Source organism: Camelina sativa, chromosome 19 (assembly GCF_000633955.1).
Source record: "Camelina sativa cultivar DH55 chromosome 19, Cs, whole genome shotgun sequence".
Taxonomy (NCBI): Eukaryota; Viridiplantae; Streptophyta; class Magnoliopsida; order Brassicales; family Brassicaceae; genus Camelina; species Camelina sativa.
The window spans coordinates 15156822-15169329 of NC_025703.1; the positions used below are offsets into that span (position 1 = coordinate 15156822).

The window sequence follows — 12508 nt, forward strand, 5'->3', positions numbered from 1 at the left end:
AATTATTAGACAAGAATCACTTCCTAACATAGCTTTTTGTCTTGTCAAAGCACAGTGTCCCAGAAGAAAAACCAAAAGCTAAATAAGAAAAAGTGATGATTTGAAAATTATAATCGTATCATTTCCTTGTTGTTGAATTATATGCCATCAATCATTTGCTTTATGATGTTCCACTTTTCTTCTCTTTCTTTCTTTTTTTCGTGTATATTGTATTTGTTAACGGCCTTGGTTTCCTTATGTTTATTTACGGAGCTACGATTTTGATTGAATATCAAATATATACTTTGTTCTGCTTTTCGAAATTTACAAAAAAAAAAAAAGAGGATTATTTTTTAATTAGAACTGAACTGATCGTACGTGCATATATCCAAGTTATACGCCTCACAGTTGTTACATTTTAAGAATGTGTATTGTTACATACAGAATGCATATGCACAACAATATCAAACATAGACATATATAAGAGAGTGCTATGAATTTTTAGGAGTGAACTTAGCCAAGTTAATTCGAAAAGTTTTTTTTGTAAAATAACGAGCGTTATAAATTATATTAAGTTAATCATTAAAACACTTAATTCAGGTAAATATTGAAAAGTATAAACGAAAATCCAGCCAGATATTTTCTCAATAATAAGAGACGACATTACTATTTAGAGCTAAAGATGTAGACAAATTCAGATTCTCTTTCCATTCTAATATTAGATTTAAGAAAAATGTACTTTAATAAGCGAATTTTAACCTTAGGAAGGTTATTAGTCATTACTAATGTGTTATAAAAATCAACTTTTGGCACAAATAAAGAATTTTTCTGATAATTTTTGTTAACTATGGGTCATTTAGTCGTTAACTAGTAATATATTATACTAGATTAAGATCTATGTGATGTGCTAGTTTTAAAAATTTGAATAAAATTAATTTTACAAATAAACTTATTATAATATTTTTGTTGTTAGTTAGATTCTATCATTAGGAAATAAATATAGTTTTTTTTCTTTTTTTTTTTTATCTTAATACACTAATTTAAATTTCTATATTTTAAATTTATTGTAATATTATTATAATGATCTACTAAATTAAAATTATCAATCACCACTACTTTTGCAAATATTCATCTTTACAACTATTTCCGAAATTCAAATATATGGTTTTTCAATCTTGCCTAAAATATGATTACACAACTTTTCATATTATGTTTTTACATACAAACCACCGGTATGACCTTCATCTTATTTACATCAATTTAATTTCTTTTTCTTTTTCTATTTTATAACTAAAAATGTGTTTTTACACCCACTCATATTTCACTGTACAAGCATTATTCTATACCACCCCCTAAAAAATGTCTATATAAACATTAAACCAACTATATGTGTGACATCCCGGTTTTGAGAGACTTGCGGAGAGGTTTAAAATAATTGATTTGACCACCTATGTCACCAAAGTGTACTTACATTTGCGGTCAAGAGTCCTGAGAGAGCACCACAGTTAAGCGTGCTTATGCTGGAATAGTATTATGATGGGTGACCTTTTGGGAAGTAACTATCGAAACTGTGTGAGTGAGGACAAAACACAAGGAAATATGTGGTGATTTGTAGGGACGGTGTGACACTCCAGTTTCAGAGACTTGCGGAGAGGTTTAAACAATTAAAAGAATTGACTTAGCCTCCTATGTCACCAAAGTGCACTTATCTTTTCGGTCAAGAGTCCTGAGAGAACTCTACAGTTAAACGTGCTTATGCTGGAGTAGTCTCAGGATGGGTGACCTTCCGGGAAGTGACTGTTGGAACTTTGCGAGTGAGGACAAAACACATGGAAAGATCATGTGGTGATTTGTAGGGACGGTAACAAGTCTTTAAAGCCTCCCGGACATAGCAAACCGGCCGTCGGATATGGATGCACTAGGCCCGTGAGACCCATTAAGAAAGGTGAGCCCATGGACTGGGATTGGACATGGAACCCACTAAGAGGTGGCGGTCGGGGCGTTACAGACGGTATCAAGTTTTTAAAGCATCCCGGACGTAGCAAATCGGCCGTCGGATATAGATGGGCTCACAGACCTAGTGAGACGACGTGAGACTTAAAGAATATGGGCCCATAGACTGGGATTAGACACGAGGCCCACTAAGAGGTGACGGTCGGAGCGTTACAATATATCTCTTTACTTTCTTTTTGTATAATTTATTTAATCACTAAAATTATTTACTCAAAAAAGATCCAGAAAAATATATCACATAAAAATAATTTATGATATGTATTTAAACAAAACTAAGATTTAATTAAAAATTGCTCAACTAGAATTAGTCTATGAAAAACTGAAAGAAAAATAATCTGTAAGCATATTATTATAATTATCATAATTTTAAAAGAAAAATCATATATTGATCTTACATATTCTTAACTAAAAAAACAAAAGATATATATTATTAATCACCACTAATATATATTATTTATTTTAAGATAAATGTAAGATATCAAATAAACATTATTCTCCATTTAAAAAGATATGTAACAAAGTAATTTATTTACTAATTAAATAAATAGTCTTTATAGAGAACTTGATCCCAAAGCTACTGAATCAAGTTTTTCGATCAAAAAAATCTCGGAATATTTCATCTCCGATATTCTCGTATCTTCGGTACATTATTCACCTTATACTTTGTAACAACCTAGGTTAGTCGGTTCTTATGTACTTGTATAAATATTAGGTGCAGCCTTCTTTATTCAATATCGCTCTTATTCTCAATTCCAATCCTCAACCTCAAGTACCTCAAATCTTTTCCTTCTCTCGACAGACCGTCTCATACGAGACTCCTTCACTCCCCTCACAAAACCCAACACCAAACCGATCACAAAACCCATCGCAATGGTCTCAAACGTCAACACTCCACCGCCGACGGGACACACCGAGGATAGACCCACCACGTACCTCGCCGCTCTCCTCAAAAACATCGACACTTGTCGTCCCAGCGTCGCAAAGGTCTCAAACGTCAGGAAATCCACTAAAGCCAACGTCGTCAAATCTGTAAGACCTGTTAGACCTGTAAGACCTGTTAGACCTGTTAGACCTGTTAAACCGCGAAAAGTAAAAAAAAATTCACCTGAGATGGGCTATACTGAGAATGGATCCGCCACATACCTCTCCTCAGGCAACCCCTGTCTCGACTTCTTCTTCCACGTTGTTCCCTCCACGCCCAAGGCTTCTCTGGAGAAGCGCCTACAGGAGGCTTGGGGTCACGACGCCTTAACCACTCTCAAGCTTATCTGTAACCTTCGTGGAGTCCGTGGCACTGGAAAATCTGACAAGGAAGGGTTTTACACGGCGGCGTTGTGGCTCCATGGTCACCATCCGAAAACCCTAGCTTGTAACCTCGAGTCCATCTCCAAATTTGGCTATTTTAAAGATTTCCCGGAGATTCTATACAGGCTTCTACAAGGATCTGAAATCCGCAATATCCAGAATTCGGAATGGATCGATTCGATAGACGCAGCAGCTCGACGTAGAAGAGCTCGATTTTCTAGTCGTGGTGGTGGTCGTGGTTTTGGTCGTGGCCGTGGGAGGGGTCGTGGGAGGGGTCGCCGTGGTTTTACATTCAGGCCGGTAGCAACGAGGCAGGAGAGGGTAGAAAACGCAGAAAAGAAGAACCTAGAGGAGAAAGCCAGAGCAAGATTGGCGCGCAAGCAAAAGAAGGTTTCAATGGGGAAGAAGGCATTTACAAGATATACTAACGATCCAGACTATAGGTTTTTCCATGAACGTGTGTCTGATTTATTCGCAAATCAACTAACGAGAGACCTAAAATTTTTGACATCAGGCCAAACAAACAAAATCTCTCTAGCGGCTAAGTGGTGTCCATCTCTTGATTCTTCATTCGACAAAGCAACTCTTCTCTGCGAGAGTATTGCTAGGAAGGTGTTTCCGCGAGAATCATTCCCGGAATACGAAGGCGTGGAAGAAGCTCACTATGCTTACAGAGTTCGTGATCGGCTAAGGAAACAAGTTCTTGTTCCCCTCCGGAAGACTCTGCAACTCCCTGAAGTATACATGGCAGCGAAAGATTGGGGATCTCTCCCTTACAACCGTGTTGCATCAGTGGCGATGAAGTTGTACAAGGAGATTTTCTTGAACCACGACGCAGAGAGGTTTCAGCAATATCTTAACGATGCGAAGACGGGGAAAACGAAGGTAGCCGCCGGTGCTGTGTTACCTCACGAGATAATAAGAGAATTAGACGGCCTAGACGGTGGACAAGTCGCTGAGCTGCAATGGCAACGAATGGTTGATGACCTTAAAACGAAAGGTTCTTTGTCGAACTGCATGGCAATTTGTGACGTTTCCGCATCTATGTACGGTGTTCCAATTGAGGTTTCAGTCGCGCTTGGTTTGCTCGTCTCTGAGCTATCAGAAGAGCCATGGAGAGGAAAGCTTATAACGTTCAGTGAAAACCCTGAACTGCATTTGGTGACAGGAGACGATTTGAGATCAAAAACAGAGTTTGTGAGGAACATGCAATGGGATATGAACACTGATTTTCAGAAAGTGTTTGATTTGATTCTTGAAGTGGCTGTGCAAGGGAAGCTGAAGCCAGAAGAGATGATCAAGAGGGTGTTTGTGTTCAGTGATATGGAGTTTGATCAAGCGTCGACTTCGACATACAATAGATGGGGATGCTCGCCTCCGACTCCGAGTAATGGATGGGAAACAGATTATGAGGTGATTGTGAGCAAGTACAGAGAGAAAGGGTACGGAGATGCTGTGCCGGAGATTGTGTTTTGGAATCTGAGGGATTCAAGGTCAACCCCTGTTCTCGGAAACAAGAAGGGAGTGGCTTTGGTAAGTGGGTTTTCGAAGAATTTGATCAAAGTGTTTTTGGAACATGATGGAGAGATTGACCCTATGATGATCATCGAGGCTGTAATAGATAGAAAAGAGTATAAGTCGCTTGTTGTGGTTGATTGATAAAAAGATTTGTACTTGTTTTGTATTCCTTATTGGTGGGGTTGTTACTTTGTAGAGTTTATTTTTAATGGTTTACTCAAACCCAAACGATTGGAAACATTAAGCAAAAACGAACAAGAAATAATGTCAAATTACTTCATTATGCTAAATTCTTAATTGCTGAGCACAGAATCAAGTAATCAGCGAAACAAACGAGCAAGTCTACTACGTTCATTTATCAAGTAATCAGCGAAACAAACAACCAATCAACACCTAAGTTGTTTCTATACTAAACAAATTCGCACTCAGATGATGAGTTGTGATACTAAACAACATCAGCTCTCAGAGCTTGCTTCATGACAGCTCTTATATATAGGACCCTTTTTCTCTTCCCCACTCATATATATAGGACCCCTTTTGCTTTTGCTGAATTCCATGTAATTAATCGTATCATTTCTTTTGCTGAATTCCATGCCATCAATCATTGGGTGAGAAAAAATCGACCTAAAATTTGGTGAATCAAGGATGGTAGACCTTTTCTTATTTTTTTTTGATAAATCAATTACACATTTATAAAAAAACATATATACAAATCAAATTATTCAAAAACTAAAAAAATAAATATAAATTTTACATTGAATATATTTAGGTATCCCCTATATATTAATAGGGAAGCATTTTGTGAAAAAACTGATGTGTCGTCGCCAGAGAGCTCGAGACATATTTTTACAATTTGTCCTCTTAGTTTACATTAATTACAGTTCATGCCATTATATATTTCATTAAATGAAAATTAAAAGAATTTGTTATTTTTCAAATTCAATAATGTACACCTCTTTTCTGAAATTACTTTTATAACTATTTCAAAATCAACATATAAAATCTGATGTATAATTTAATTAGTAAAACCAGTAGTATTCATATCTTTACATTAAAATACCGAAAATACATTCTTTAAAGTACAAAAAAATTATTACATTTTTGAATGCATTACACTTCTAAGTATTTTATATATAATTATATCTTAGTTTTTAATATTAATATTCAACAATTATGTAATATAAATTGATATGGAAAATATTTTAACAAAAGAGTAGAAAGGATTAATCTAAAAAATGAATTTAGTTTGTTGTTTTATAAAAAAATATAATATATTGTTACGTCAACATAATTTTCACTTTTGTATTGCATCTTTGTTGTTAATTGGGGATAGTTATATATTGTTAAATACTTATAAATTATATTAATTTACATTTCTGTAAATAATAATGTGAAACATAAAAATATAAATTTGATTTTTAAAAACACAAAAATTCATATTGCCATAAATGGTTACATTTTATCAAAACTTTCTCCACCACGTTTAAATATTTAACGGGTAAAACGTACTTTAACATAAAATAAACACAAACTTGAAAAAAAACACTTTAGTTACATATTTTGTTTTAAACAAATAATTATCCATAATAATTTTATTTGAGTCAATTTATCCTGCACATAATGCGGGTTGTTACCAATTATTGATATTTATGATTTTAAATAAATATAACTAATTAGTATAATTAAATATATTTAAGATATAATCGATATGTTTTAAAATCTTGTTAAAAGTTAAGATAATTAATATATATAGATATATATATTAACGAAATTAATATTATATTGGCTAGAGAGCATGTCAAAATCTTTCTAAAGAATATCCTTAAAAAAAAATCTTTCTAAAGAATGTGATCCCCACGCTAGTGTCCCGGCATATCAATTTTGATAATCTCGTATTTTGGTAAATCTATATAATAATAACAATCTGAATAAATGTCAACAAAAGTTACATACATTTTCGTTAAATAATTGTTTTTGAATTATTGTTAAACCGGAAAAAATAAAAAAAAAATTCACCTCAGATGGGCTATACTGAGAATGGATCCGCCACATACCTCTCCTCAGGCAACCCCTGTCTCGACTTCTTCTTCCGTGTTGTTCCCTCCACGCCCAAAGCTTCTCTGGAGAAGCGCCTACAGGAGGCTTGGAGCCACGACGCCTTAACCACTCTCAAGCTTATCTGTAACCTTCGTGGAGTCCGTGGCACTGGAAAATCTGACAAGGAAGGGTTTTACACGGCGGCGTTGTGGCTCCATAGTCGCCATCCCAAAACCCTAGCTTGTAACCTCGAGTCCATCTCCAAATTTGGATATTTTAAAGATTTCCCGGAGATTCTTTACCGGCTTCTACAAGGATCTGAAATCCGCAATATCCAGAATTCGGAATGGATCGATTCGATAGACGCAGCAGCTCGACGTAGAAGAGCTCGATTTTCTGATCGTGGTTTTGGTCGTGGTCGTGGGAGGGGTCGCGGAAGGGGTCGCCGTGGTTTTACATTCAGGCCGGTAGCAACGAGGCAGAAGAGGGTAGCGAACGCAGAGAGGAAGAACCAAGAGGAGAAAGCCAAAGCAAGCTTGGCGCGCAAGCAAAAGAAGGTTTCAATGGGAAAGAAGGCATTTACAAGATATACTAACGATCCAGACTATAGGTTTCTCCATGAACGTGTGTCTGATCTATTCGCAAATCAACTAAGGAGAGACCTAAAATTTTTGACATCCGGCCAACGAAACAATATCTCTCTAGCGGCTAAATGGTGTCCATCGCTTGATTCTTCTTTCGACAAAGCAACTCTTCTCTGCGAGAGCATTGCCAGGAAGGTGTTTCCCAAAGAGTTATTCCCGGAATACGAAGGCGTAGAGGATGCTCACTATGCGTACAGAGTTCGTGATCGGCTACGGAAACAAGTTCTAGTTCCCCTCCGTAGAACTCTTCAACTCCCTGAAGTATATATGGGAGCGGGATATTGGAAATATCTTCCGTATAACCGTGTTGTTTCAGTGGCGATGAAGTCGTACAAGGAGATTTTCTTGAAACACGACGCAAATAGGTTTCAGCAATACCTTGAAGATGCGAAGATGGGGAAAACAAAGTTAGCCGCCGGTGCTGTGTTACCTCACGAGATAATAAGAGAATTAGACAGTGGAGACGGTGGACAAGTCGCTGAGCTGCAATGGAAACGAATGGTTGATGATCTTAAAGAAAAAGGTTCTTTGACGAATTGCATGGCCATCTGTGACGTTTCGGGGTCTATGGAAGGTGATCCAATGGATGTTTCCGTGGCGCTTGGTTTGCTAGTCTCTGAGCTATCAGAAGATCCATGGAGAGGAAAGCTTATAACGTTCAGCGAAAACCCTGAACTGCATCTGGTGACAGGAGACGATTTGAGATCAAAAACAGAGTTTGTGAGGAACATGCAATGGGATATGAACACTGATTTTCAGAAAGTGTTTGATTTGATTCTTGAAGTGGCCGTAGAAGGGAAGCTGAAGCCGGAAGAGATGATCAAGAGGGTGTTTGTGTTCAGTGATATGGAGTTTGATCAAGCGTCGACTTCGACTTCACCATACAATAGATGGGGACGGTCGCCTCCGACTCCGAGTAATGGATGGGAAACAGATTATGAGGTGATTGTGAGCAAGTACAGAGAGAAAGGGTACGGAGAAGCTGTGCCGGAGATTGTGTTTTGGAACCTGAGGGATTCAAGGTCAACGCCTGTGCTCGGAAACAAGAAAGGAGTGGCTTTGGTAAGTGGGTTTTCCAAGAATTTGTTAAAAATGTTCTTAGAAAATGATGGAGAGATTGATCCCATAACGATTGATCCCGTAACGATTGATCCCATAAGGATTGATCCCATAAGGATTGATCCCATAACGATCATGGAGGCTGCTATATCTAAAGATGAGTATAAGTCGCTTGTTGTAGTTGATTGATAACTTTAGATTTGTAAACTTTGTTATATCTTTTAATTTTTGAATAAAAATTGAAATTTGAATTTCTTTAATTTATTTCAGTAAATTGGGCAATATATTTTGTTATTTTCTTACAAGTTTCGAATAAAAAATTCCTAAAAGTTGTAAACAAAGTGGGCCATATATTTATTCTCTTACAAGTTTGAATAAAAAATTTGTAAACTTTGTTAACAAAGTGGGTATATATAACCAACTTACTTTAAAAAATTGATTAGGGTTTAAGAACTTACTTTTGAAGATATGTATAATTGGGGTATACATATATATATTTTTATTATCTTTGGTCTTTTTAAGACAATAATCCAGCCGCACGGGAAAGAACTGTTGACATCTAGTGATATAAAAGTTTAATTTGTAACGATTAGTTTTTTTTTTCCAACAAAAGTGTAACGTTTAGTATTCTCCTTTAATTGCTTTAATTGAGTGTTTTCGTTAAATAATTTTTTTGAAATTTATGTGCTAAATCCAAAAAATTCTATAAAGTGAAAAGGAGAGAGTACGTGTATATTACTATAAGTACAAGGATATGTGTATATACTATAAGTATAAGGATCTAATTGTAAATACTGTAACCCTAGTCTCTTTATGTACTATAAATATGTCTGTAACTCGTTATTAGTAATCAAGAATTATTACAGCCTCTATATGGTATCAGAGCAAAACGATCAGACCTAAACCTAAATTTTTGTTTTTAAACACCACGCCTCCTCTATGGCTACCTCAGGCAACACAACTCCTTTAACCGGTGAAGTCATCATGACCTCTACCACACCTCTCTTCAATGTCAATACATCCAATGTTACCAAACACAATGACACCAATTACTTGATGTGGAGCCTCCAGATCCATGCTTTGATTAACGGCTATGAACTCGCCGGCTATCTTGACGGATCTCACCCTGCTCCGTCTCCCACTGTTACGACTGATGCTGTCACCGTCCCAAATCTAGCATTTGCTTTCTGGAAACGCCAAGATCGTCTCCTCTACAGCGCCTTGCTTGGCGCTATCTCTGCTCATGTCCAACCATTGGTGTCTCGCGCCTCCACTGCTGCTGAGGTCTGGGAAACTCTCACGTCCATCTTCCCCAAACCAAGTCGTGGCCATGTTCAAGGTATCAAAAATCAAATCAAGGCATGGACCAAAGGTAATATGACTATTGATACTTATGTGCGTGGCCTTGTTATTCGGTTTGATGAGCTTGCTACTCTTGGGAAACCGCTTGATCTTGAGGATCAGATAGAGAAAATCCTTGAAGGTCTTCCTGAAGACTACAAACCGGTCATAGATCAGATCGAAAGCAAAGATGTTCCGCTGACCATTGCCGATGTTCATGAACGCCTATGTAACCGTGAATCTCGGCTCATTTCTACTGCTGCTGCTTCTCCAACCCCGTTTCCGGTCTCCGCCAATGTTGTTCAACGTCGCATGGACAACAACACCAACAACAACAATACCAACAACAACAACACCTACAACAACAGGAACAATGGTCGCTCCCGGAACCAACAAATGCAAACTCGCTCCTTCAACAACAACAACTGGCAGTCCACTCAAGGTAACAACAACAACCGGTCCTTACGTCCTTACTTGGGCAAGTGTCAACTTTGCAACACTCAAGGACATAGTGTTAGGCGATGTCCGCAATTTCTCTCCATGCAACATGCAACACACAACAACAGCCCCTTCACTCCCTGGCAACCACGAGCGAACATGGCTGCCATCCTGGACTCTGGTGCTACACACCATATCACCTCCGACCTCAACAATCTCTCACTACATCAACCCTACACTGGTGGTGATGATGTTGTGATTGCTGATGGTTCCACTATGTCAATCCCTCACACAGGTTCTATGCTTTTACCCTCTCAAACTAGAGCTTTAAAGTTGGATAAAGTTCTTTGTGTTCCTGATATACCTCGAAGTCTTATTTCTGTGTATCGCCTTTGTAATTCTAACCAAGTGTCTGTTCACTTCTTTCCTGCCTTCTTTCAGGTGAAGGATCTGAGTACGGGGGTCCCATTACTCCAAGGCCAAACTGATCGTGGGTTGTATGTCTGGCCGGTGACGAATCCGAACATTGTGGCTATGCTCTCATCTACGGGTCCACGGCCAAGTCTTGTCTCATGGCATTCACGTTTAGGACATCCGTCTCCACCTATTTTAAACACCATTATTTCAACCTTTTCTCTTCCTGTTGCTTCTTCTTCTTCTCAAATACACTTATCTTGCTCAGATTGTCTTATTAATAAAAGCCACAAATTGCCATTTACAAACTCTTCTATAACCTCAAATCGCCCACTTGAATATATTTTCTCTAATGTTTTGAACCTCCCCAATTCTCTCAACTCAAAATTACAAATACTACCTGGTTCTCATAGACCATTTCACCCGTTATACATGGCTTTATCCCCTATAACGCAAATCTGATGTCAAAGATGTGTTCACCACATTCAAAGCACTGGTTGAGAATCGCTTCAAACTCGAATTGGGACTTTATTCACCGATAATGGGGGTGAGTTTGTGGCTTTGTGACAGCTGCTCTCGAATTTTGGAATTACACATCTTACCTCGCCACCTCATACTCCCGAACACAATGGTTTGTCTGAACGGAAGCATCGACATGTTGTAGAGACTGGTCTCACTCTCATGTCCATGGCCTCACTACCTCAGGATCTTTAGCCATATGCCTTCGCCACTGCTGTTTATCTTATTAATAGAATGCCGACTCCTGTTCTTGGTCTTCAGCCACCGTTTCAGAAATTGTTTCAACAACCACCACACTATGAGAAGCTTCGAGTCTTTGGATGTCTATGTTTTCCATGGCTTCGTCCGTACGCCCAACATAAGTTTGATGCTTGCTCTCAAGGGTGTGTTTTTATTTACTCTGCTACTCAAAGTGCATACTACTGTCTTCACATCTCATCCGGTCGGATCTATACTTCTAGACATGTTCAATTCGTTGAACATGTCTTCCCGTTTCGTGATATGATGTCGAACTAGTCTGCACATCGTGTTTTAGACACTGGTGTACCGTCTTCTACCCCGACTGTCACCTCCATTCCGATGACTCCATTGACGGTGCCTCCCTCGTTGCCTCCACCACCTTCTTCTTCGTCGTTAAGTTTGCCGTTGTCGAAACCTCCAATTATCCACACTTATCAACGACGTGACAAGGTTGTGGGTCAACCTCCAGACCATCGTAAACTCCTATAACCCAACATGAGCCCACGGCCCAAACATGACTTTCCTCTCCTCGTCACGTCCGACTGATTCATCGTCTACCTCTGCTCCGACATCAATCTTGTCTTCTACGGCTAAGAGTATGGGATCCTCCGACACAGACCTTCACTCGCCGTCATCGCCACAATCTCACCGTCACCCTCAGGTATCGTCTTTTTCCTCTTTGTCCTCTTCTTTGCATTGTACGGAGCCTACTGCTCTAATAATGAGTTGCAACCCACGACTTAGCTCCCACCTCCTTCCATTGAGCCTACTGCTCGACCACAAAATGAGTTGCATCCCACAACTCAGACACAACCACAACAAAACCACCCACCACACCAAGCTGTTCCCACTTGACCACAATCCCAAATTCAAAACTTAGAGCCACCGCCAAATCTCCACAAAATGACAACTCGTTCAAAAAATAATATACACAAACCCATCCAAAAGTTCGGTCTCAAGGTTGCGTCGCGTCCCTCTCGGTCAAATGAACCAGCTACCAT

General features: G+C 38.5%; 3 protein-coding genes across 3 annotated transcripts; all 3 read left to right on the forward strand.

Annotated features, from left to right (window-relative positions):
* On the forward strand, positions 2581 to 5064 carry LOC104766408. The gene has a single exon (XM_010490289.2). It carries the CDS (start codon positions 2863 to 2865, stop codon positions 4954 to 4956), a length of 2094 nt encoding a protein of 697 aa, XP_010488591.1. The 5' UTR covers positions 2581 to 2862; the 3' UTR covers positions 4957 to 5064.
* LOC104767849 lies at positions 6822 to 8744 on the forward strand (the record flags this gene model as incomplete). Its single annotated transcript, XM_010491819.1, has 1 exon — positions 6822 to 8744. A coding segment is annotated over one exon (1923 nt), but the record flags the coding sequence as incomplete, so codon positions are not given.
* On the forward strand, positions 9495 to 11996 carry LOC104767850. The gene is made up of 2 exons (XM_010491820.1): positions 9495 to 10917; positions 11803 to 11996. The coding sequence occupies exons 1-2, from the start codon at positions 9495 to 9497 to the stop codon at positions 11994 to 11996; spliced, it is 1617 nt and encodes a 538-aa protein (XP_010490122.1).